We start from the raw sequence: 26,958 nt of genomic DNA on the forward strand, positions 1-26,958 counted from the left end.
CTACCCAGTACCCTTCGTATGCGGAACATCCGGACCCCTCTCTCTTCAATCAAATGAGGGTAAACGTTTAGATATTGTATCAATTTAACATAGGGGAGAAATTTCCATTGCATTGTATTGCTTTTGGAGGTGTAGCTAAGATCGAGGTACTCGAGGAGAGATTTGGTACCTGCAGACAGACCAGACAGCAATAGCTACAATATCTACAAGATCTACAAGATCTACCATATATACCATATTCTTCTATCGGTCTGATCCTCTCTCTATATACAAAAGTACTGCTTGATTTATTTCATTCTCTTTTCCTTTCTCTCCCTGCTCTCTCTCTATACATACCTATACATATACATACACATATACATACACATACATCTACATCTACATCTACATCTACATCTACATCTACATCTACATCTACATCTACATCTACATATACTCTCTTTCTAAATTTACTGTACATCATCTAAATCTGAACTGTTTATATTCTTTTATTCTTTTTATTCTTGTATTATTTCATTATCCTTATCTATTCTATTCTCTTCTCTCCTTTTCCCAATAAAATGAAATAATGGTTAATGTCGCCCTCTCACTCACCTTATCAGCTGGAATGTCTCCTACAACCCACTAGTACATTTTGCGGTCTTCATCGTCCCTCACATTCTCACTCCAATTTAAAGAAAGACGCCGCCCAACAAGATACTTCCGACGCACTTTCCACTACTTCCTCTAAATTCCGCAAACAATTAGTAGCAAATGCACGACCTCTTCTCCTCCGCCGTCGCGATACCTCAGATACAACTCGAAGTCTTTCAAATTTGAGTTCCAAATCAAAGTCGAGTCTTCAAGATAAAGATAAACTCGGCAACCGCGACGATTCACATCCTTCAATTTCAGTACCACCCGGTCGAAATCTCAGATTAAAAAAATCACAACCACCTGGTTCGACTTCACCCAATTTTTCCCTCCCACTCAATAATAATAATCCTTCACGTCCATCTGCCGATTTTCAATGGGCGCGTGAAGATCAATTGAGTGTGATATTAGAATATTTGGAAGAAACTACACGTAGCGGAAGTACTCCCAATTCAGAGACCACCGATCCATTAAATCATTCCAACAATTCCAATTCAGCAACTCCGCTCGCATTACCGCAACCTCCCCCACCTCTCGCAATCCCCGAAACAATACGAGAAAACTTGTCTCCGACACCTTCATCATCACCTCGCACTCCAAAATTTAATAAAATCGGTGTTCGTGAACGCGCAAGCAATTCGAAAATTCCAAGTTATTCTTTGTCGAGAACTCCTTCTACACCTTCGAATCTCAATACCGCCTTTACAAATTCATCAACACCTTCCAGACCCCAAAACCTGATAAGAAGAAGTGAACAACGAAATCTGGAGGATAAATTCAGAGAAATAAGAGAAGGGTTGAGAGATAAAGATCGTGCGGATCCAATTGATTTTTCAAGCAGCGCATTGGGAATCAGAATGGCTAGCAGTATTGGTAGTGAGAGGGGAACACCGGAGATGGTACCAAGACCCATTGCGCATCCGCCAAAAGATGTAAGTATCTTCTTCTTTTAATTTTTGTTTCTCAAGATGAGATGGCGGAAGGGGAAGTTGAACGTGAGAGAATGAATGGAAGCTTCTATTCTAGTTGCTGCTCTTTATGGGGGCAAGCCCCCAAACCCCCTTCTGCTCGCTGCGCTCGATTATTTCCTCTACGAAACTGGTCGGCCTCCACGGCAGTGGCCCTCGGAGAGCCAGCGGAGCGTCATTCATAAAGTTTCATCATGGCAGGCAGTGCCCCATTCGATAAACATCAGATCAAAACTTTCAATTCACACCTCAATCCCATTAATTCATTCTATTGAACTATACTAACATCATCTCTCTCACAGCTCGAATCCATAGCCCGCATAGACTCCTCTCTAATCTTCGAACATTTCACCACGTCCGATGCCTGGGTTCTCGGATCCGCTCTTCGGGAGCGTCTCCTTCCTCACCCAACTCCAGTCGTTATTTCCATCTCCCTTTCAAATGCCAATCAAGTTCTTTTCCACTGCTGTACACATTCTGGAACCATGCCCGATAACGATTCTTGGGTTTCGCGAAAGAGAAAGACGGTTTTGAGATGGGGTGTTTCAACATGGTATATGTGGTGTAAATTTGAAGGGGATGAGAGTGCTTTTGCGCGCAAATATGGGTTGGGGAACGAAGCGGGAGATTATGCAATTCATGGAGGTGGAGTACCAATTAGAGTTACGGGTGTGGAGGGAGTGGTAGCTTGTGTTGTTGTTAGTGGATTGAAGCAGTGGGAGGATCATGGAGTTATTGTCGAGGTTATTAGGGATTTGTATTATTGAGCGGATTTGCGGGTTTGTGCATGCATAGTTTGTCTAGGTGATTTGGACAAGCGTGGATGGAAGCGGTGTTTTTTTATATCCTGCGACTTGCATATAAAGGATAAATGCATGGAATTACTGGATGTTTTAAACTTGGCTTGGATGATTCGGTATGGTATGGTATGGTTGAATGGTTCGCATTGTTTACGCGCGTTAATGAATGTGCATATGGTATATATTGAATGGGGAATTCAAGAAAAGGAAGGGAAGGCAAGGGAAGGGAAGGGAAGGGGAGAGGGGAGAGGCAATGATTAATGATTCAAAAAAAGAAAGGTCATCAGCAAGAATGGAGTGAAATGGAGAAAAGGGTGTTTATGTATGTATGTATGTATGTAAATAAGTATACCCAAGCCTATCAGTGGCTGTGGCGATGAATTGAATTTCAATCAAATGATGTACTAGGTATTATATAATGCTTTTGTGTGGGATGATGTGTGGATTGGTTGTGAGTGTGTGTTTTTGATGTGTGTGAGGATGGGATGGATGGATGGGATGGGATGTTGGGAACTGGAAATACTAGAACGATGAATAGTATTGTACCAGAACTGGAACTGAAAGTAGAAGTAGAAGTAGAAGTAGAAGTAGAAGTAGAAGTAGAAGTAGAAAGTAGAAGTAGAAGTAGAAGTAGAAGTAATGCATTCGACCAACCATATTGTTTATTCATATATCTACTCGAGTAAGTAAACCTTATCTTATTTGAATCTGAATCTGAATCTGATTAGGTATATAGATATAGATATAGATAACATGTTTTATCACCGAGTGGATTATATCACCAAGTGGATCACTTTTATCTCAATTTATCACTTTAAACTTATATTATTCAATAATAATTTGAATTAATTGATTAAAACTGTTAGAATTAATAATCTAGAATCTATTACATTATTTTGATAAGTTCTTGAATTATGATCTGATTTTTTATATTTATTATAGTATTTATTAGAAAATGTTTTTTTAATAGGAATTTCCTTTATTGTGATATTTGTTATATTAAATCTGAATATTAATCTCTTATTGAAATAATATATTAAGAGCTTTTGTTTAGTGAGTATTTCTGTTTTAATATAACTGAATTTTTTTCGTATATCGATATTTGCTTAATATTTATTTATTATTCAAAATATATAAATCTCTATATTTAAAAGTATATTCTTATAAAACTAATATCTTTATATCTTAATTAAAGCTAATGTAATTTCAAAATATAAATATAGGAGAGCTTAATTGATAATGAGTTATTCGAAATTTAATTAATATTAATTAAGAAAAAGCTTTAGTGAATTATAAGGGATTGAGAGATTTATTGATCTAGATCGAAAGAGGGGAAAGTAGATATACGAATTCGAATATTTAATTCGAGAATACAGTTTTAGAATTAAATAGGATTAATCTGTTTTTTGGAAATTCTGATTTTATATTTTGAAAGGTATTGATTTTTGTATATAGCTTTGAAAGCTATAAAGAATTCAATTTTCGAAATATAATTGATATATACCTTAATGAATCTATTAATCTAAATACTAATAAATATTTTAGATTATTAAAATAGTTTATATTAAATGATTGAATTAAATAACTTGAATATAATAATAATATATATATTAATATCATTCTTTTTGTAATATATTTAAAAAAGCTTTTGATTTATAGTTTTCATATTTATTTAGTATCAATTATTGATATTTATTCTTTCTTTCGATTCTTAATAGATTTATTGAAAATATTTCAATTATTCTAAATCTGTTTATTATTTATCTATTCTTAAATATAGATTTAATAACTTAATCCATTGGAAAATCGGTTCGATATACTAATTGAAAAGATAAATCTATTCTTGAATTATTAAAATGGGAATATAATTTCACTCTTCCCATTATCATATATAATCGCTGTAGCCTATTCCTTATTGCTTGATTATATTGCCCTTGCTTTTACTATTTCATTTAGTACTAGTTATTACCATTTCAGAATATATTATATCTATTATAAAGTCTTTTTATCGAAATTATAAAAATTGCAATCGAAAATACTATATTTTACTTATATATTCAAAATCAATTGAAATCATTTCTCAATAAATTTAGGATTTTTGTAAAAAACCTTTTAAAAATTATAAATACAACTAGAACATATCTTTAATTCGATTTAATATTTTACAAATCAATACATCCAAAACTTTCCAATATATTTTACAATTCTTGATTTAAGAATATAATTTATTATATCTTTTACTATTCTAAATTTAAATAAAAATCTTTTTGAATTTATATCAAATATATATTGAATAATTATTTTCTTTTCTAATTTTATAAAATTATAATAATTTGCTCGAATTTCGATACAAAGAATAAAATCATTTATTCTATAATTAAATATTATATATAATAAATTATATAGCTTAACAGCTTTTCGAATACTAAATTTTTTGTCTTTTTGAATAACTTCAATAACTAGAGTATTCGAGTTTCTTTATTATTCAATTATATTTCAATTGATTAATAAAATGTATATTAAAATAAAAGATCAAGAATCGAGATGAAAGTCATTCACTTGATGATATGATCCACTCGGTGATAAAACACGTTATAAGTAGTAAGTAGATATAAGTAGATATCTCTCTATTGGATTTAATGAATCTACTAGGTAGGTTTTTATTTGTGTATTAGGTAGGTAGGTGGGTAGGTGGGTAGGTAGGTAGGTAGGTAGATAGGTAGGTAGGTAGGTAGATAGATAGATAATATAGATAATATAGATAATATAATCACTCTAATCCGATCCGATCCGGTTCGATATCTTCGAGTATCTAAATAATAAGAGAGAGAGAGAGAGAGATGATATTATTTTATAATTAAATTAGATTATGAAGAAAATTGACATTTCAACGAGTTTTCATTTATTAGGATAATAGCTGAGCTTAAGGCAAACTGTATATACACTCTAATTTCACAGCTTCGAACACAAGGGACGATTTATATATACTCCTTATTTATTTCCCCTACCCTAGTAAGCTTAATCCTATCAAAACCTTGTAACTATAGGAGGCTCTCATCACACTGATAGCGATGTGTATTCCTGGCATACCGAGCAGTTTCTCAATTTAAAGAGCACTTTCCCTTTAAATAATTATCAATATTTCAGGGGCTAATATATAATTCTTATTAATTATAAGATTATCTATAGGCTTTATCTTTAGTATAATTAAGAAATGATTTGAAAGGATTAATAAAATAAAAAAGAAAAGATGAAAAGTAATTGAAGTATTTGTAATACTAATAGATAAGTTTGTATAAGGGTTCCAAGGCTAATAATGCAAACTCGCTATAAAGTTTAAGAGCACGATTATCTCTGCTTTACTAGAAGTAATAGAGATTATTCTTAATTAAAAGAGAAAGTTTGTAATGAATAATTATAGTCAGAAAGCAATATACAGAAAACCTATATTGATATACTGAAAACTCAGATAAGGTTTAAGGCAACAAGCCTTATTACAGGCTCTACTAATATAATACACTCTGTTTTTAATGGAAGCATAAACACTAATCGCTTGGGAGTACATAGACTCAAAAGGGAGAATAATTGGATCAAGAAAACGATCCTTATAATAACTAGCGGAAAAGCTCTGCTTTCAGAGACTAGCCTATTCCTATTAAGATTTAAAATAAAAAAGACAATTGCTAAAATCATATTAATAGAGATCTCTTTTCTTTAGAGGAATAATACAGGTTAAACATTAAGATATAGTTCTAATATTAGTTGGAAGGAGATTATGAAAACAGAAAATGTCAAGCGGGTACTTAAAACCCTTTATATAATAAATATACATAAATTAGAAAAATGATTTATATATACAATCCCATAAGTATTACACAATTTCTATTATATTAAAGGTATTCCTGCTCTTATACCCATTAAGCTTATCAAGAAGAAGATTACAGTTCAAACCGGCAAGTAGCTAATCAATTATAGATTGGTATGTAGCGGAATCAACCCGATTACTAAAAAAGCCATCTGAATCATTAACTTCAATACTGTAGTACCACGATTTCGACTATTCAATAACAGCTCCTATTCGGTTCTTTTAAACAAATCCCGGGAAATTCAATTTCACAGTACTAACTACCTAGAATACTATAATCTCTTTATCTGTAATAGAGCTTTAAAATACTCGATATATAGTAAACTAAATATTGAATATAAGAATATACTTATACATCAATAATACATTAAAGCAGTTTAATATACTAATTGTTATAGACCCTTCTATACTGATTATTCTAATTGCCTAGCTACTTTTAGGGTTTACACTAAATGATAGATCATTCTAATTATAAAGGAACTAACCGCAATTAGAACTATTGATAGAAAAGATTATAAGATGTTATATAAAACAAATATAGACAAAGCAGATCATACCCCTGAACTATCTTGCCTTCTAAAATAATAATTATAGAAATCCTGATTACTCTGAGAATGAGGATTATAGTATATAAGAATGAACACTTCAGCAAATACTTATACAGGTTTAATACAAATCTGCTGATTATATTAACTATATTATACATATATCCAGCTTGTAGTCAAAGCTAGCAGAATCTTAATATAAAAGCCTTAACAGAAAAAGCCTTTATTTTAATAGATCTGAAGATAAATAATATAAAGATCTCTATAACGGTAGATATTATATCTAAATCCTTTTTATGAATAGTATAATCGATAAGTATATTCAAAAAAATAAAGATCTCATTATTACTTAGGCAAATGTAGACTGGGGATATACAAATTATATTACATTATTACAGCTAGTAATTGAAGTTCAGCTGGATATAATCTATTTACAAGAATCAAGACTATACTAGAATTCAATTATACAAAATCACAATGTATACAATCAATATTAACCAATCGATAACTGAAACCTCTAAGGAAACTTGGAGAAAACGAATAAGGCCCTCGGGTTATGATATATATACGAAAAGGTGTATATTTGAAAGTAGAGTAAATAGATCGATTCGAAAACAAAGATCTACTTTGAATATAAGTTAATAGATATTCGATTCTGAATATCTACAGAACTTTGTATATTTTGGATATTATTAATTATATTATACACTTAATTCCAAATGAATATATAATTATAGGAGGAGACTTTAATACAAAGTATAAGCTGTAGAAATCAAGGGTGATCATAGTTAATCAAGGAGTGCAGCTTGTAATATGGGTAAATGAACAGGGTATAGAGTTTATAGGTATTCTAGATATACCCACCCATACAAAAGGGTATATACTAGATCTAATCTTCTTTAATATACTATTTATTTATATAAAGGTGCTGAAAGAATTCTATTATAAATTTAATTATACTATTCAGATTATCAATCTAGCGAATCACAAAACAATAGAGTGGGATTAGTATTATTATTAGATAAAGGAGGTGGATCTATCGAGATTGGATAAACTAATAATTAATCAACTAGCCTATTTTAGTAATATAGATATTCAGATTATAACTGAGATCGAGATTTACATTAATAAGCTTGTAAAAGTGTTAGACAAGTCAATCCAAGTGATTGACAAGATTAATCGAAAGGCAGAAAAAGCCTTATTATAGTAAATAGATAAATATAGAGAAGCTTATCAAGCATATATAGAAATATAGACAAAAAGACCATTGTCCTCCGCAAGGAGCCTGGCTGGTTCAGTGGTAGAGTGATCGGGTCACTCTCCTACTGTTCTACGACTTATGGCTATAGCGATCTGATCCACATGGATCCACCCTATATGCCGCCTCATAGGCCACCTTAGTGTGGACCTCCTGACACAGCTCCACTGAGCTCCGACAATCTACCGCTAACCCTAATAGAGCTTTTCTATTATGGGCCGCAAAAGCGATCGATCGAATGCTGAGGGGGAACTGATCCCCCCTCCAGCCGCCACCACTGCGCCTATGCGCCATTCCGCTACTCAGCGGAACCATCGTTCCGGCTGCTCCTCTCGAGCGGCCCAATAGCCGAATCCTCCGCTCCTCTGGAGCACCATCACACACACACCCGCTTCTTTGAAGCGGCACACCTGTACACACCGCTCCTGTCCATAAAACATGGTTCTATGACAGAAGTAATTGTACAATCAGAGCGCTCCTCTCCATGAGCAGAAGGAAGCGCTAGGAATATGGGGCCAATCAAAAAAACGGCCCTATTTGCGATCATTACACTGGCTTGTTTAGGATATATAGAAGGAACTGGGTTTACCCTGTGAGGTTTTACTAGCGTGCGCATCAGCGCCTTTCTGTATTTGTAACTCTAGATCTAGCCACGTCTTTCATACCCCTCGGGAGGTCCTCTACAAGACGTTAATCACTATAAATAAATAAATAAATATATAGAAATATAAAAGAAAACGAATTTAGAAAGAAAGACTTATACTATACACTTTTTACAAAAAATAGTATAACAAACTAAAAGATCTTATTAGGCTATATATCTAGATAAGATTAAGAATAATAAAGAATTCTATCAAATTATAGAATAATATAAATTGATTTTCAAAAATAATATGAAATCTCTTTCTCTAATAATCAATAAACAAGAAATCTATAATACAAGAGAAAAAGTGGATACTCTATTTATAATAATTCTAAATCAATTCAAAACAAATAATAATCTTCCAAACAATTTATTATACAATCAAACACATAAGGGAACCTTCCTCTAGAAAAGAATAATCTTAACTAAAGAGATAAAAAACATATCATAGGAGCCTTGTATATTATATTAGAAGTAGATTAAGCTACTATACACCTTCTTAAGGTATACTAACTGAGTATTAAATTATTAATCCAGAAGATATTTGTATTATATCTAGTTTTAAATTATTATTTAGAAGAATAAAAGCTAGTAAAGGTAGTAATGATTTTCAAGGTAAATAAGAAAAACAAAATGTTATTATGGTTATAACAATCAATAGCTCTGATTTCCTATATCGGAAAGGGTTTTGAATAATATATAGCTAATCAAATATCTTGAATAGCTTTGAAATATAAAGTAATCAGCTTATAATATTGTAAAGCGTTTCCTAGAAGATTAGGGATAGATCTAGTAACTACCTTTATTTATAATATAAAGCTTATATTAATAATTAGTAATATAATTTCAATTATTATTATAAATATATAAGGAGTTTTTAATACTCTTTTAAAATATTAACTTTTGAGCTAAATAATCAAATAAAGGTAGCCAACTTTGTTATTCAAATTAATAGACTTATTCCTTATAAATAGAAAAATCAGAGTAAAACTCGAAGATATTATAATTAAGGAGTATCTAATAATATATGATACTCCTTAAGGATTTCTATTATTATTTATACTTTATATACTCTATCTTATTAAGCTCCTCAATCGAAATATAAAATTCTGTTTTGGCTATACAGATGATATTATGATTTACTATTTTTCTAAATATTTCTTTATAAATACTAGGATTCTGTAATAATAAATATAATAGATTATCAAATGGAGTAAGAAGAATAGAATCCTATTTGTTTTAAGAAGTTCGAACTACTTTATATTACTAGACAATATAATATTACTAATTCATTATTAATAGTAAATCCAGATTTGATAATCATTTCAATATCGATTGCAATAAATAGAAGCGCTCAGTCTACTCTAAGATAACTGGGTATCTTCTTTAATTGCCAACTCTTGTTTTTACAATATATCAAAATATATATAATGAAAGCTATGAAAGTAGCTTTGTATATTAGATCGATTATCTATATTATATATAGATCACTAGCTTCCTTTTTAAGAAAAGTAATGATTACCTGTATTCTCTTAATAATATTATTTGACATGGAAGTATAATACACTAATAAATATAAGCCTAATCTAAACTAAAGCAATTCAAGTATAAATATAGATATAAAAGGTTATCTTTATTATATCAATAGAATAATTAATATTGCTGTAAGAGGAATAATCCTAGTATATAAAACTATACTAATTATAGCTCTTATCAAAAAAGCAGGCCTATCATTAAGAATAATTGCACTAGAATATATTAAATTGCGATTTGCATTTCAATTAAAAATAATTGATAATCAATACTTACTAGTAAATCGTTTGAAACTAATAATACAAAAATACAAATGAAAAGTAGGTATAGCAAGAGAGCCTCTTATAAGAATCCAGCAGCTTAGCCATCTCATTCTAGAAACACAATACTCAAAGCTATTTCACTCACACTTCTTAAATAACTATAGAACAAATCTAATAGAAAGATTAACCAAAAAAGAAGTAGCTCAAGCCTTCAAAGAGTAATAGTAACAATTCCTATCTGAAAACTATATAATCTTTTCTGATAAATTAAAACAAACTATTAATTACAAATATTATATTGATTATAGATATGCAATATATTACAATAATACTCAAAATAACCTCCGGATTTAAGCAGATCTGAAGTGATTCATATATATTCGATACAGAAGCAATAGGAATATAATACAAATTAAAGTATTTAATTATTATACTTAAAGATCCCTTGAATAGCCAGATCTGAATATATATTAATAATATATTGGTTATTTAAAGTATATATGAAAATATACTGCTTACAATACAATAGACCTTTTACAAATATTACAAAGCAATAAAACAACTCAATATCAGAATAAAGTGATTATTTAGATATATGGAAATCAAAGGTAATGAGGAAGCAGATCGCTTAGCAAATGTAGATGCAATTAGATCTATGGATTAGATAATCAATAAGTTATCAACAATTAATGGGATTTGAATAATTATTCATCAGAAGTGTCTATATATAGAATCTACCTAATAGGAAAAAATAAACTCTTCTCTCTCCATTAACTATAAAAAAATAATCTTCTAGATATAATATAAAGAAACCAAAAAAACTAATTCTACCAAAAAACAGTCTTATATCGATTAATAGCTATAAAAACAGATCACAACAATTACACCACTTACCATCAGCAATTTAATCATTAAAACAATAAGCTGGACTGCTTATACAGCAATACTAAGAAACTATATCACTTCTTTAAATACACTATAAACAATCTAAAACATTCAGATTAGCCCCTTGTCCCTATAGAAATACAATCTAACAAGCAAGCAATTACATATATCAAAAAACTCTTATACATATCTAACAAATTCACTCAATTGATTATCGATTCAGAATTCTATACTCAAATCTATTCTAACTATTAAAAAACTCTTAAAAAGCAATAATCTTTTTAACAAAAACTTATTATTATCCCTTATAAACTCATTACTCAATTAATTACTCGAATATATTATATTTTAAAAACCACAAACCCAATATATAATACAAAAGTCCTACTATTCGACTAAACAAATAATAATTCACTCTTACTTTTTTTTCTTTACTATAAAAATCGAAGCTCATAATAAGCCTATCTATCTGGAAACCAAGCTTTATTTCAATAACAATCCGAATCAAATATTCTCTTTTAGAAATAAAAGCAGATTATATCTATAGAAAAGCGAATAGCCTTTGGTATTAAAGTTAAATTACTAAATTCGGTTATAACAATCATACCACTCAAATAGTTCCTTATCTTAGTATATCTAAATACCCTTAGGGAGGTTCAAAACAGATGTTAATTAATATAAATAAATAAAAAAAATAAATAAAATGAAGAAAATTGAAAATTAAATTTGAGAGAGTGGTTGAAAGGTAGGTGAGTAGGTGAATAATAGATGTTTATAACTCTGATTTTTAATTGTTTTATTTATTTATTTATTTATTTATTTATTTATTTATTTATTTATTTATTTATTTATTTATTTATTTATTTATTTATTATTTATTTATTTATTTATTTATTTATTTATTTATTTATTTATTATTTATTTATTTATTTATTTATTTATTTATTTATTATTTATTTAGATATTGAGATATTGAGATATTGAGATATTTGAATATCTGTATCTTTTTAATTCTTGTCTTTGAGTTTACAAGATATCTAAGTATATAGATAGATAAGTAGATGAGTTTTATAATATATATGAAATATATGAAATAGATAGATAGATATCTAGATAATAGGTAGATAGATAATGAGATAGTTGATTAATTATTTGAAAAGAGAGAAAGAGAGAGATATATATAGTTTAATATATTAATTTATATCATTTATTCATTCATCTATTTATCTATCTATCTTCAAACTCAAACTTTTATTATAATACTCGAGTATGTTTACTATATTATATTATATCATATAATATCACATCATATCATTTTATTACATAAGATTTTTTCTACTATTATATTATATTACGTCGTATTACATCGCATTATATAATATTAATGAACTTTATAGTAAGAGTTCTAGTCCCTGCTTACTGTATATAAATCGTTTTCCCTACTAAAATCCTTATTTCTTCAACTTTTTAAACTCATATTTAGTTACTATATTTTTATATAAAATGATATAAATAATCAGAAAATGATTTGGATTTATTTAAATTTAAAAAAAAAAAGTTAGTTTATTTTTTTAGCTATTTTATTGATAGAATTATAAGATACTGAAAACAAAATTTATAAAATTTTCGAAAAAATTGCTTGTTTTATATGAGAAAAGTATTATTTATTTATTTATTTATAGTGATTAATATCTAATATCTAACCTCCCAAGGGGTATTCTAGATATACTAAGGAGTGGGCCTACAGGCCGCTAGCGTTCTAGCCGCTTATAGTAGTGTAATATTAACTAAACAGAAGCTTGTTACCTCTAATATTTTTCCGTTCAGTATTGTTTATAGCGATCCTGTGGCTGTTCTATCTAAGGGTTTATAGTTCTATTTCAGAAAGTCTTGTTTTGTATATTATTTGGGTATCGGCGGATAATCAGGTCGATCGCTATCGATTGGGAAAGCGCTTGGAGCGTTTATAGCTATTCGGTATAGGTTTTAGGTTGATTGGGGTAGAGAGTTTATTCTTGGGGTATTGGAGCAAATTGGAATTTGTGTAGTTCTGTGTAGTTTGAGTATATTCTAATATAGAATTTAGATTTAGCGAGAAGGTCAGTAAAGTTATATTGTGTTTGTAGGATATGATTGATATATGTTATTGTATTCTATTCGGATCGAAATCGATTTGGTGTAAGTGGCTAATTGTTATGCGTTTGATTATTGATTGAATATTGAAAGAAATATAATGAGCTTTTTTCAATTCTGTATATACAAGTGTTTGTACTATTTTTGTGATTGAATTTGATATAATAGGTTATAAAATCATTGTATCCGGTCCGTATCGTTATAAGTTTGTGTAGTACTCTGTGAGGGAGCTTGAGGCTTTCTGGCTTCGAGGTATTATATATCGGTTTCTATGCATTATATATTTTGGAGATCAGGTTCCTTTTTTTCTTTTACTATCTGCTTTCGGAGTGCTGATATTTGGTATGTAGGATAGAGTGGGAGCTGTTGATTGTGGGGAGACAGGATGGGCTAGGGTTAAGCAGTCTAGTTGTATCCTGATTAATAAGGCGATTAGCTGCCTTATTACTCTTAATCTCAATATACCCAGAGGACTATTTGATTACAATATTGTAATGTTATATTGCTTGATGATACTTATAGTATATCTATTAAGAGGAGACAGCGGCGCTTTCTTGCATTCCTCAAATTATTGAGATACTATCAATATATAATTATATTTGTTCCTAGTAAGAACAATTAATGATATTTAGGAAACATTCTAATCCCCGTCATATGCCGATCGTTTTAGTATCAAAAACATATGACTGTTTGTATACACAACTATAGCCGGTATCAATCTGTTGCTTGCTGTAGTAGATTGTAAAGTCATATTCTATGCAGTGATTGTATTTGTTGTATTATTCAGATTTATCTGAAAATATAGAGTAGTCTTCTTGGAGGATTAAGTTCTATTATTCTTTGAATACTTTTGCAACATTCTTTTTGTTCATACCATTTGTTGGATTAGTATGGTATTTGGGAAAGAAGTGAGGCTGTAAGAGTTTGGGATGCTTGATGATAGGAATTGTTTATTTTATTCTTTACAGTTTTGTATTGGAATCTTTCAGAATACTTATACCTTGTTCTCTTTTTTTGGTATATAGTTTTAATTGGTTTATAAATAGATGTTATGCATTCACTATCTGAAACCGAAACGCGAATCTCAATCTGGCTTGCTTTAGTACAACAATTCCAGCTGGGAGATTAGTTTCTACAAGAAGTGCAGTTGTTGGGGTCGTTTTGTAGACGGATAAAGCTCCCTGTGCTATACTGTAAATCGTTTTGCTGACTAGATCGATGTGTTTCTTGATCCCGATGCCGACCGGAATATGGCTTGCATTTAGGTATTGTTTGTATAGTCCATCGAACCATACTTTGGAGCCGAAGAGGGCGATAGGGAGTACACAGGTAATAATCGCTTTTCGCAAGCAGGCTGCAGATGGTCCGTGGGCTGTATGCAGAAATGAATTATATTATAACTACTTTCTAGAATATATTATAATACAAAGTAGGTTCGCTATATCTACAGATACTTTCCCGGTTTACTTGTGATAAAGCCATTAGTACTAGACTTCTATAGAATCTTTTAATTATGTTAAACTATCTATTATATAATTATCTTTGGAAGTTCTGGTTAAAAATCAAAACTATTTCTTTATATCTCTATTCCTGTTTACTTTTTAAATCTATCTAATACCTTTATCATGCCCTCTGCCCTATAATATCCGATTATAGATTGATATATACATCTATTCTTTCAAGTTATATAGACAGTATTATTGTTGCTGTTATTATATACTACACTTTATAGCTAATAATTATTTCACATTATCTTATCGAATCTCTCCTATACAATAAAGCCGACTATATCTCACAGACTTATTATTTTAGATTTTTAGTTAGGCAATCCTTTTATAGTATTTCCAACCTACTAATCAAAGCTTTACTTATAAAATCCATTTTCTCAATATATAATTTGTAATCGAAAGTAGAATACTAAAAGTGTATTATATATATATATTGTAAGATTAGCTTTTATCTGAAATCCTTTATTACTGTAATATCGATTGAGTATTGTTGAGTGTAGTTTATTAAAAATATCTTTTCTATATTAAAATTTCTTCACCGCTATATCACTTTCGTGTATTCGAAGGTAAGGTACTAAAAATGTCCCTTCTCCTACTCCATATATACTCCCACCAGCCCTAGTAGATACTGTTCTAGTTTTGTATACTTCCTATTACTCTTCTTACTATTTATAAATATTTGATTTGATATATCTGTGGATTGTACATATTATTGGATTGTAAAAACTTTACACACTAGTATCTTAAAAGTGTTCTGTTGATTTTCATTTGTCAAATTAAGGATATCAGCCTTGTTTCTAATATAGACTTCAGTCAGACTCAGCTATATTATAGAAGCTTCATTATCCACTGTTTCAAGAGCTAGTTCTGCTTCGCAGATGCTTTGCCGCGATATGCTCTGGCTCTGCTCCCCACACAGATTCGTAATAGAAATGAATTATATTATAACTACTTTCTAGAATATATTATAACACAAAGTAGGTTCGCTACACCTATAAACGCTTTCCCGGTTTACTTATAATAAAACTATTAATACTAGATTTCTGTAGAATCTTCTGATTACATTAAACTATTTATTATATGATTACCTTTGAAAGTTTTGGCTAGAATTAAAATCATTCCTTTACACCTCTATTTTTGTTTATTTTTTAAGTTTATCTGATATTTTCATTATACCCTCTACCTTATAATATCCGATTATAGACTGATATACACATCTATTCTCTTGAGCCATATAAACAATATTACTATCACTATCATTATATACTATATCTTACAACTAATACCATTTTATATACCTTATCAGATCTCTCCTATATAATAAAGCCAACTATATCTCGCAGGCTTATTATTTCAGATCTTTAGCCAGACAGCCCTTTTATAATATTTCCAACCCACTAACCAAAGTTCTGCTTGTAAAATCCATTTTTCTAATATATAGTTTGTAATTGAAAGTAAAGTATTAGAATATATTATATATATATATCATAAAATTAATTTTTATCTAAAATCCTTTATTATTATAATATTGATTAAGCATTGTTAAGTATAGCTTATTAAAAGTATTCTTCTTATACCAGAACTCCTCTATCACTATATCGCTCCTACACACTTAAAAATAAAATATTAAAAACATTCCTTCTTCTATTCTATATATACTCCTGCCAACCCTAATAAACACTATTCTAGTCTTTATATACTTTCTATTATTTCTCTTATTATTTGTAAATATCCATTCAATATACCCATAAATCATATATATTATTAGATTATAAAAACTCTATATATTAGTACCCCAAAAGTATTTTATTGATTTTTGTTTATCAAGTTAAGAATATCGGCCCTATTTCCAATATAGGTTTCAGTTAGACTCAATTATATTATAGAAATTTATTATCTGCTATTTCAAAAACTAATTCCGCTTTGCAAACGCTCTGCTACAATATACTCTAGCTCTGCTTCCTATACAGATTCGTAAAGGCATAGTTCCATATCAATCCCGCTCTCATCTCCCTTTCATCATCGAATAATTTTTATCTCCGTTTTGCTAATAATTCTTTGTTCCGAGTATTTTCGCAATTATTCTTTAATAATCAGCTGCATATATCTTCACTCCTAATACAGCCTCCAATTAGTATACAACCACCACCCAGTTCCAACTGACTCTACTTAGCTCTCCGATTGCACGATCGAAGGTTTGTAGGATATACCACGTACAGGTGAGAGTCATCGTATCCCGAGAAAAGCATTATAAATTAAAAAAAATCAATTTTTTCAATTTCAAACTTATATAGTTTCTTTATAAAAATATTAAAAATAAACTATTTTTTTTTAACTAATTTATAATATGATTTATATATAATTCAATTTTCGAAATAAAGTCTCTTGAATTGAAAACGCTATTAATTTTTTTAATTTATATAGGAAAACGCTATTTTTGCAGGGATTTTGTCACAAAATCATATGAGGTGCGGTGAGTAGGTTCCAGAACTCTTACATGTATTCTTCGCTTATTTTCTCTCCCCTCTCCCCCCTTTCTATCTCAGGGTTCAGAGTTCAGGGTTCTCTATTCTACTCTCTCCCTCTCCTACTTTGTTATTGAATATAATAGTTAGGAATTCATATTTATTTGTTATACATATATCAACATACAAAGCATTCTCTTCAGGTCCTTATCTTCTCATTTCCTTCTTTTACTTTTATTTTATTGGTTGTATTTGAAGGGATTAGATTACGATGAGTTTACTATGGATAACAACTCTTATATGACGAGGGATTTAGAAGAGGAATACATTGAATGTTGTTTAATCATTGAAAGTATCTAAACATCTCTAAAATCTCTCTAATTGCTTCTCTAAAGATCAACAAAAACCCATCTTCACCTCATAAAACCACTCATTTATTTCCCCTCCTTTTCCTTCTCACCCTCCACCGAATTCTCAACCACATCCACCATAAACGCACCACCCAACAAAATAGCCGGTTCCTCCAAACTCTTATGTTCATAACTCAACGTTCCTACTCCTCCCGCCTCGAGCAAAAAAGTCGGTCCATCCTGTAACGTCTTTCCAACCCATCTCATCGCAAATGCTCTCAAGATATGTCCATGCGCTACAATCAATACATCTCCCGGTCCCGCTTCCTTTTTATCTTTCCCAATTACGGGACCGTGGTATTTGGATCGAATGTCCGAGATGAGAGCATCGATACGTTCGGTGACTTGTTCGGGGGATTCGCCATCCGGACAACCATCGCGCCAAATATCCCACTCGGGAAGTCCGGCGGCTTTGCGATCAGAGCGGATTTGTACAGAGGTGATTCCTTCGTAAGAACCGTAATCCCATTCCCGGATGTTTTCGGTGATTTCTACTTTTGCCGATGTGCGGATTCCTAAAATTTGGGGATTAGCAAGTGCCGATGTTCATATTAGAAGTTGAAAGGTAGGATTGCTCGGAAACCGGGAGAGGATATGGAATAGATGTGTGGAAAAAGGGATCGAGGTAAGAAAATGAATATTCACCACATTCAACATGTTTTCTTCGTTCTTCCCATGGAAGTTTCTCAGCACATCCCACTTCGAGGAGTTCGAGGGTCCTTTGGGCACGTTTTCGTGGGGAGACATAGCTGGATGGTTGTTAGAATTGTAAATATTTACCTAACAAGATACTAAACATTCGAGCGCAGCGAGCAAATGGGGGTTTGGGGGCTTGCCCCCATTAATATCAATACCATGATTAATGGAAGACGCTCCGCTGGCCCTTCGGGAACCACTGCCGTGGAGGCAGACTAGGAGAAGATAAAAAACATACATATGAGCCAAGTTTCTAGGAACAATCAATCGATCATCACCAATTAATGCTCTTCCCGTTGCACGAATTCTCTTTTCTCCATTGGCAGTCAAAGGAAGTTCTGTGATGCCTGTATGTCGACCATTGAGAGACCATTCGGTTTCACCATGGCGGATCACGAAGACTCGAGGAGTGGTCATTATGTAGGAGGATGTGATGTGATGTTTGTTTATCTTTTAACTTTCAATTGAGGGGTAGAGGGGATTCTTGTTTTGGCGCAGATCGTTGATTTAAGTTAAGGAATCAATCATCCAAAAATGAACGGCGTGTTTATATAAAGTAAAGTCTATGACTCAATTAGTATATATTCGAATTTTATAAACTCCAACAGCATTTCCATTTCTTCCGAGTCCCAAAGTCAAACCTCTCCCTCTCCTCTTCTCCCGCGGCGGTGCAGGAAACCAACATAATTGAATCGACCTACCTGCCTAATTATCTGTGCCTCACTCCTTCGACTTCGAGAATCCAACGATAAATAATTATCACAAAAGGCCAAGTATTTTCCAAGAAAATCACATTCATTCACATCAATATAAATAAATAAAAATGGCAAAATCAGATCAACATGCAAGCAGCTTATTAACACACAATCCCAAACCCAAACCATGGGATTTCTGCCCCTCACTTACACGTCGATACACCAATGACGTCGATTTGAGCTCCGGGAGCTCCGTACACCGAACGCGAATCGAAGGACTGGAGTTAATTGGTGAGGAAATGGAGATGGAGATGGCATTTAGATGGAAGGAAAGAGGGAAAGAGAATGTGAAAGAGATGGAAAAGAAACAGAAGAAGGGAAACATCAAACTTACTAACACTGGAGAGAGAAGTAAGAAAGAAAAGAAAGTAGAGAGAGAACAATCAATTGATGAAATTTGGAAGGGAGTTTGGACTTGATTTTCTGTTTCTGTTTCTCGAGACATCTACTTACGACTTATCGGGCAATCGGAAAAGTCCAAGATCTTCGGTGAAGTTTGAACCCGAGATTTATTTTTCTAGAGCTTCACTATCAATCACCAAACGATAAACTTTGCGACGACATACTTAATTGCTGAGTACCCCAGGGAGTGTCAAAATGTCAACATCGCAACAAGTCACCAAATTGAAAAGAATAGTATGGACGGGTGCAATTGCATCAGTTACAGTCGTGGGCACAATATATGGTGCTGGGTTGAAAACGCAGGGAGAACAAAAACAGGTACTTCCTTCTTACCCAGATCTACTACCTCAACTCCCACTACATTCTCAAAAACAAAAGCTAACCTTTCACCTTCCTTGAAGCAAATTCGCAAAGTCCGCGAAGCCCCAATCTCTGAACGAATTGCTCATCTTGAAGAACAGCGAGGAGTATTAGTGGGTAAAAGAATGGGGTTGCAAAAGAAAATTGAAGAATCACAAATGAGGCGGAATGGAGCAACGGTTGAAGAAAGTACTCGGGGAATGGAGAGGAAGAGGGGAGAAAATGTTGGTTTGACGATGGAGGGGGAGAGAAAGACGACAAGGGTGGACATGGAGGATAATTTAAGGGTGGTGGGAGTGGAGACGGAGATTGAAGAGGGGAAGAAGGGAAGAGAGAGGAAGAGGACTTGGTGGTGAGGGGGCTGCATGCTAAAGGATTTGAGATATTCGGGAGAAGAGGCAGTCTACATATGCGGTAGCGAAGACTTTTGCGATGGGGCTATGCTTTGATTACAAGCATCGATACCTCCATGGACTCGAGGAGAGGGAGAGTAGCGATGGCGAATACATTGCGCAACAGAAGAGGGAGATATTTTTAGTCAGGCTGGGAAAGCTGTGCTATAGGCGCGGCGGCATAGGAATTGCGTGTCGTCATCGAGAAAGGAAGGAAAGGAGACTTGGCGGCAGAAATTCGAGACAAGCAGTCTGCATCATAAACGTGAAAGAATGCAAGAAGACTCTCGCCTCGATCACCGCAAAAGGTACCACCTGAAACTTTCCTGGCCGACTCACCACCCTGTATGAACCAAACACTTTGCACTCTCAAGCATTGGGAGATGAGCTTTGAAATTGGGGTCGAAATACCTCTGTGTTTGGGGAAATTTACCCGACAGAACACCTGGATTGGATACAAGCCATTATCGCATATCAGCTCTGATAGATGGCAAATATGAAATTTACATTGAGCAACTTCAATTTTCCGAGTACTCATAAGGAGGATGTAGATATTATTACACAGCTAATAATACCTCCCGCAACAATATCATCAGATGATTTGTATGTCAGTGAAACACTAAGACGATGCAAAGCTGCTTTCACAAATATATCGTCTCAGATGATCAATAAGTTGGCAAGTACGTTCCTACGGTTTTACATGCACGTGCTATACGATAGTTTGAGCAGTTCTATCGCAGTTCCTGGCATCTTCTTATACAGCAAGTAGCTCATTCAAAGTGCATTTCCATTCGATTTCCATTTTCATGTACGTGAGTGATCTTATGGGCTAAGTAGACTCATCATTATCACACTTGGCATACATATCTTGACATAAAACACTGATACAATGGGGTCAAATATTTCTAATGTATTTATCGAACCTTTGCCATTTTGTAATGTATGTATTATTCAAGCATAGCATCACTGCTATACTTCTTGGTAGAGTTCTCTACCCGTCAATATCCGACACCAAGAAGAATCCGTCCATTTGCTTGGTATCCTCCCTTTATAACTTAGTCTCTATCTCCACGATCTGCCACATCTCTCATGGCAAAAATGCGAGAACAAAACGTTGATAATTACAAGCGTCATTCCGTAATCTCCTCATATCTTACTTTCTTACCGAGTGATCTATCACTTCCATCACATCATGTCTATCAATCGTCCGTCATGATGTGGGGAATCCTGGTCGTGGAAACACAAGCTGAAGATGGGATAATATTGTATATACAAGATGCTCGACTTCAATAAGCGAAGGAAACCATAGCTCATTACTTATTGCTTACGGGCTGACGTGTATTTACATCTAACGATCAATGAGTTGCCACTAGCAATAGAGTTGGTCGCTCTACTTACCCTGATTTCGCGTGAGATAATATGGAAGTGATGTGTGTATTCTATATTATGTTGTGTGGGGAGACGAAATGTGCCAAAATACGCTGAAATTGACGAGACTTGTAACACAGGAATGATGAATGATGCTTAGCTTGGAAATGTGGGAAATATGGCTTAGAACAGTGAAGTTCTAGTATCTGCTAGAAGAGGTGAAGGTGATGATTTCCTTCTTCTCATGATGGGAAAGAGGTACTGTGGTGGCGTGGGATAAATCGTTAAGAAGAGCTGCTGGAAGGGAAATCGTTGACTGGATATGGAGTCGTGTTGTCTAGATTTTGGGAATTCTATCATTGGCCAGGGGTAGATTTATATTTCGATAAGTTGTTAGTGATTAACTTGATGAGCTTCACAATTGCCTGGGGTAATGAATGCAGTGTTCTGTTATACTACTAGATTAGGCGGAGTAAGTTCCTATGCGGCGCTTGTTTACTGTTTTGTATTATGTATTATGTATATGATTGTATATGCATTTAGGCCTATGTTCGATATCTAGCTGTGCGAGTTGTTTCAGATCCCGCGAAAACTCATTAAATAGAATGCACTCACCGTCTCAAAAGACCATTATATTCTGTCCAGAGCTTCACCATTCACTCACCAAGTTTCGGCCACTTGATCCAACTCTTGATTACCTTCCAAGAATCCTCTGCTCTCTTAGCATGTTCATCTGGGACATTCTCTCTTTCTTCAGCCATCGACCTATTGAACAATTCCATACTAACCCACCCTTGATAACCCAAACACTCAACGATAATCCTCGTAACCTTTTCAACCGGCAGATACGCCCCCCTTTCACTCTCCCCCGCAAACAACCTCGCATTCCTACTCCAACTCATTCGCGCAGGTTGTTCATCATCCCAAAATGTATGCCCCATCACTAATGGCTCTTGCATTTTCTCCGCATCAACAACTTGGATGTTAAAAACTTTCTTCACATCAATCGTCTTTGCCAATCTCTCCAAACTTTCATTCAACGCTCTCTCTGGGTTTTCAGTTTTTCCATCGCTAGATGATGGATCGCCATATAACCTCCCAGCAATATTAAACGTATCTAAAACAAACCCAAAATTATCGATCAACCCTCGTCACGATATCCCATCCCGCTTCCCACGTGTCGAAAAAGGTACTCCAGCATAGATTCTCGTAGGCGAATCGAACGGCTGGTTCCTCTTTCGCACCCATATCGGCTACTTCCTGAAGATCCGAAATGATGATATCCATATCATCAGTTAATTTCTCCTTGGGTAAGAAGTTCGCGGGGATCTGTATGAGATCTGTTCCCAGGATCTTGACAATTTTAAACCAGAGTTTCATTTTCTCAATCTTCTCTGCATGCTCGTGTCTATCTTTCAAGCCCTCGTAGAAGGAAAATGGTTGCAGTCCGATGATAGTCATGTTTTGTTCGTCGCATAGCGCTTTTATGGTAGAAGCAGCATGGAGAAGAGCTTCTGGAGAGGGGGTCTCGCTGTTTGATTCAGTTCGTGCGAGATATTCGAGATCTTCGTAGAATATCTCGAGACCGTGGATGTGGTGGTTGGAGGCGGCGGAGAGTTTGATGGGCATGGAATGGATCCAGGCGCGACCTAGTGACATGGAGGATATAGCTGGTTTGAGGCCGTCCATTTTTTTTGGTGTGAAAAGAGGGATTTTTGGATGATTTTGGGGGGTAGTGGGAAAAGTGGGAACAATAAAAGGAGAAGAAGTAGAAAAAGGGGGATTGTGATTTTATAGATAGTGTTATATTTGAGGTTGATTGAATGTGAAGTGCTACTACGATGTTATCCCAGCTTTGACTTGTAGAACTGAACCCCACGCTGCTCTATGACGACACTCACTTGAGCTGTTGAGCGTCTCCCCCACATAGTTGAGAGGGAAGGGATTGGAAGGAAGTGTTTGTTTCTTCCTCTTGACTACATAGGTCAAGATAGATAACATTACATCCCCCCCTTCAAAAGGTTTCAAGCTCTGTGGGTCTCACTGCATATATTTTCGGAATGTGCAAGAGTTTCGGCCGTCAAGCTTAACCTACATAAGGTTAAGGTTAACACCATCATGTGATCATCAAACGATTCTCACGTCGTGTTGAGCGACTGAACGATATTTACGGAATTAAACGATGGATTGTAGGAAGGATACAAGACTGAAATTGTCGTAGAGATGAGAGGTATCGAAATGACCAAGTTTCTCAGGCTCATTCCTAGTCAATATCAGGCTATTATCGAATGTGTTCTGATCGATATCGCCATCACAATTTTTGCCGTCGTTTTCCTATTTTATTCGAAGAGCAAACGGCAAACGGCATCTTAGATACGATTCATATTATTTGTCAGAGAAACTTTGCTACTATTTCTTGGAGATATTCGAAATAAATATCCTTGTTGTTAGTGACCATTCGTGTCGTTTTTTTTTCCGTCAAGTGATGAGTATCTCATCTCATTCAAGTGAAAAGTTCGATTGATAAGATGCGAATCGTCGGATTGGTTGTCAGTATGTAGACCAATAATCATCGTCACTCAGAATACGAGACGTTGTTGTCGTTTTCTTCTTTAAGAGACCTGTAGTCAAGGTCGCGTACCCATTGTATTTGCTCATCGATAATTATCCATGGTTGTTGGAAGACTTGTGATGCACTATCGTTGAGGATATTCCCGCAGGTCTCATATCTATTTCTGATGTGAACTTTGAAACCTTGGGGTTTATCGAAGGGTGATATATGAATGGTGAGTTTGTGAACGCAGGTCGGGTTCCCAGACTGAGGTATTGGACTTGAAAGATTTTGATGCTTGTCTGTGCTTGGAAATGGGGACTTCTTTTCTAGAAGGCATCTATGTTCCAAACAGTCGCTCCGAGACTGAACTCTCCCGAAGAGTGTCAGAAGTGATACAGTAAAAATTCTTTATATCTCTTGAACTCGAGGTCCATCCCGCTGGTGCGGGGAAGATAGGAGGAAGCGCATGACCCCTCTATCAATTCACTAATTCATCTGCATCTACACATTCAGATACTTTTCCATTTCGTCCCTATTTGAATCAGCACTCTTCTTCTTCTTCTTCTTTTTCTGCACTTTGTACTTTACTTAAATTCAACCACACTATAAATGCTTGACTTACTCGCACATCATTACTCGTCATCTTTCCGACCTTGAAGCTTTACTTGCATCACTAGAATTTTCTCCTGCTTTCGTTCCTGAAAATCCGAAGCAATGACTACTGCACCAGATCCCAAACATCCAGACCTTCCCGGTTTAATCTTTGACTGCCCCCCTTCCAAACATCGGACAAGCTCCATGAGACGCCTGCTTCGTCGCTACAATGTTCAAGTAAATGGAAATGAGAGAAAAGAAGACACACTTCATAAGCTTGTCGAGCTCGAGAAATCCATCGGCGAGAGAGAAAAGGAAGCACTTGTGAACTGGTTTGCTGGTGAAGGTACTTATAGGGCTCTTGCAGCTTTGCTAGGTGATGCTATGAAGGTAATTATTCTTATTTGATCTGAGGTTTCATATCATATCAATGTTTCAAGGGCCTCCGCGAAGTTGCTAATGGTTGGGTATTCTAGCCACCGATCACACCGAAAATTATTGATGAACCAGTAGCCAAGAAAACGAAACTCGAGGAATCTGATGATGATATCATCTTCGCCGCAGTCGATGCGTGTAGGGTTTGTATGGAGAACCTAACACCAGAAAAGTTCCCACAAACTCGCATAACTAGCACGTGTGCACACCACCCAGCGGTCTGTAATCATTGCTTGACTAAACACATCAACGAGCAAGTTCAAACCAAGGCATCAAATCAGATTTCATGCCCCGAGTGTCCAGAGAAGATTTCCGATGCGGAGATAAAGAAGTATGCATCACCGGAGGTTTTGGAGAGGTAAGTTAATTGCTTCTAATCTATCTTCACTATAATGACTAATTTATGTGCCAGAAAAGGAAGAAGATTATTGAATATATCTCTTCAGCATCTCCCAAACTTTACCTTTTGCCTTAGTCCTACTTGCGAATCAGGTCAAATACATACACCCGATCATCCAATGATGACATGCAGTACATGTGGTTTCAAGACATGCTTCATTCACAAACTACCATGGCACGAAGATCTCACATGCGCAGAATTTGACCTCTTCAATCAAGCCAGAGTTCAACAAGAAGCAGCCTCTGAAGCATGGATTGCAGAGTATACAAAACTTTGTCCAAATCCAAAATGTGGAATGAGAATCCATAAGAAAACTGGTTGCGATCATTTGACTTGTGAGTGTATGTTGTATGATTTTCATTGTCTTCTTGTTATACCTTATAATTTCATATGCTGACCGAGATATTTGATTAATGAATAGGTGATTATTGCCTCGTCGAGTTTTGCTGGTGTTGTTTTGCCGATTTCAAAATGATAAAGAAACGAGGTAATGACCATCATAAAGAAGACTGTAGGTGGCATACGAAAAATGAAAATGGTATGCCTGGACATGGTAGAAGCCGTGAATCTATTCCTAAGAAGCCCAAGGAACCGAAGAAGTCGAAGAGAACTGTAAAATCGAAAAAACTCCACAGGATCGGATGCGGGACCGGCAAAAGAACTGAATGTTTTGGAGGAGCCGAAAGAATCAAAGGAAGTGAATCTTCAAGAAGAATCGGAATCAACGTATAATCCGACTATTCCAGAGGATTTGAAACAGTCACATTCACCAGTCAAGCCGTCTGAGGCAGCGGATGGAATGCAGTCATTTCAGTCAAAAGCTTCAGATGATGTTAAGCATTCATTTGAACCAAATGTCACAGAATATTCGAAGAGACCCAATCAACCTCAAGAACCAGTTGAGCCTTCCAAACAAACGGAGTCGACAGAAGCATTAGGATTGAACATTCCAAATCCACTAAAACGACTTCGAGAGGAGTAAACTATTATCATGTGTGTTTCTACACATGTCTACAATTTGCAAGTCCGATGTTATTCGAAACCACCACTGCTGCATGACCTTCTTTCGTTGGGTTTCGTTAACATTTTTTAA

At 34.0% G+C, this 26,958-nt stretch overlaps 5 protein-coding genes across 5 annotated transcripts; 3 read left to right on the forward strand and 2 right to left on the reverse strand.

The window, feature by feature from the left end:
- Window positions 1-575: 575 nt before the first annotated feature.
- EAF02_011536 (uncharacterized protein) lies at window positions 576-2,368 on the forward strand (the record flags this gene model as incomplete). The annotated part of the gene is made up of 2 exons (XM_038907583.1): window positions 576-1,565; window positions 1,904-2,368. The coding sequence occupies 2 exons, from the start codon at window positions 576-578 to the stop codon at window positions 2,366-2,368; spliced, it is 1,455 nt and encodes a 484-aa protein (XP_038752596.1).
- Window positions 2,369-17,933: 15,565 nt separating this feature from the next.
- On the reverse strand, window positions 17,934-19,022 carry EAF02_011537 (uncharacterized protein; the record flags this gene model as incomplete). Its single annotated transcript, XM_038907584.1, has 3 exons — window positions 17,934-18,424; window positions 18,555-18,658; window positions 18,844-19,022. The coding sequence occupies 3 exons, from the start codon at window positions 19,020-19,022 to the stop codon at window positions 17,934-17,936; spliced, it is 774 nt and encodes a 257-aa protein (XP_038752597.1).
- Window positions 19,023-19,761: 739 nt separating this feature from the next.
- EAF02_011538 (uncharacterized protein) lies at window positions 19,762-21,363 on the forward strand. Its single transcript, XM_038907585.1, has 2 exons — window positions 19,762-20,080; window positions 20,164-21,363. Exons 1-2 carry the CDS (start codon window positions 19,958-19,960, stop codon window positions 20,476-20,478), a joined length of 438 nt encoding a protein of 145 aa, XP_038752598.1. The 5' UTR covers window positions 19,762-19,957; the 3' UTR covers window positions 20,479-21,363.
- Window positions 21,364-22,538: 1,175 nt separating this feature from the next.
- Window positions 22,539-23,571, reverse strand: EAF02_011539 (uncharacterized protein; the record flags this gene model as incomplete). Its single annotated transcript, XM_038907586.1, has 2 exons — window positions 22,539-22,999; window positions 23,076-23,571. 2 exons carry the CDS (start codon window positions 23,569-23,571, stop codon window positions 22,539-22,541), a joined length of 957 nt encoding a protein of 318 aa, XP_038752599.1.
- Window positions 23,572-25,150: 1,579 nt separating this feature from the next.
- Window positions 25,151-26,847, forward strand: EAF02_011540 (uncharacterized protein; the record flags this gene model as incomplete). The annotated part of the gene is made up of 5 exons (XM_038907587.1): window positions 25,151-25,420; window positions 25,507-25,823; window positions 25,878-26,200; window positions 26,287-26,477; window positions 26,542-26,847. 5 exons carry the CDS (start codon window positions 25,151-25,153, stop codon window positions 26,845-26,847), a joined length of 1,407 nt encoding a protein of 468 aa, XP_038752600.1.
- Between the last annotated feature and the right edge of the window lie 111 nt (window positions 26,848-26,958).

The sequence above is a fragment of the Botrytis sinoallii genome, assembly GCF_014898435.1.
Source record: "Botrytis sinoallii strain Bc 23 chromosome Unknown BSIN_033, whole genome shotgun sequence".
In the NCBI taxonomy this organism is placed as follows: Eukaryota; Fungi; Ascomycota; class Leotiomycetes; order Helotiales; family Sclerotiniaceae; genus Botrytis; species Botrytis sinoallii.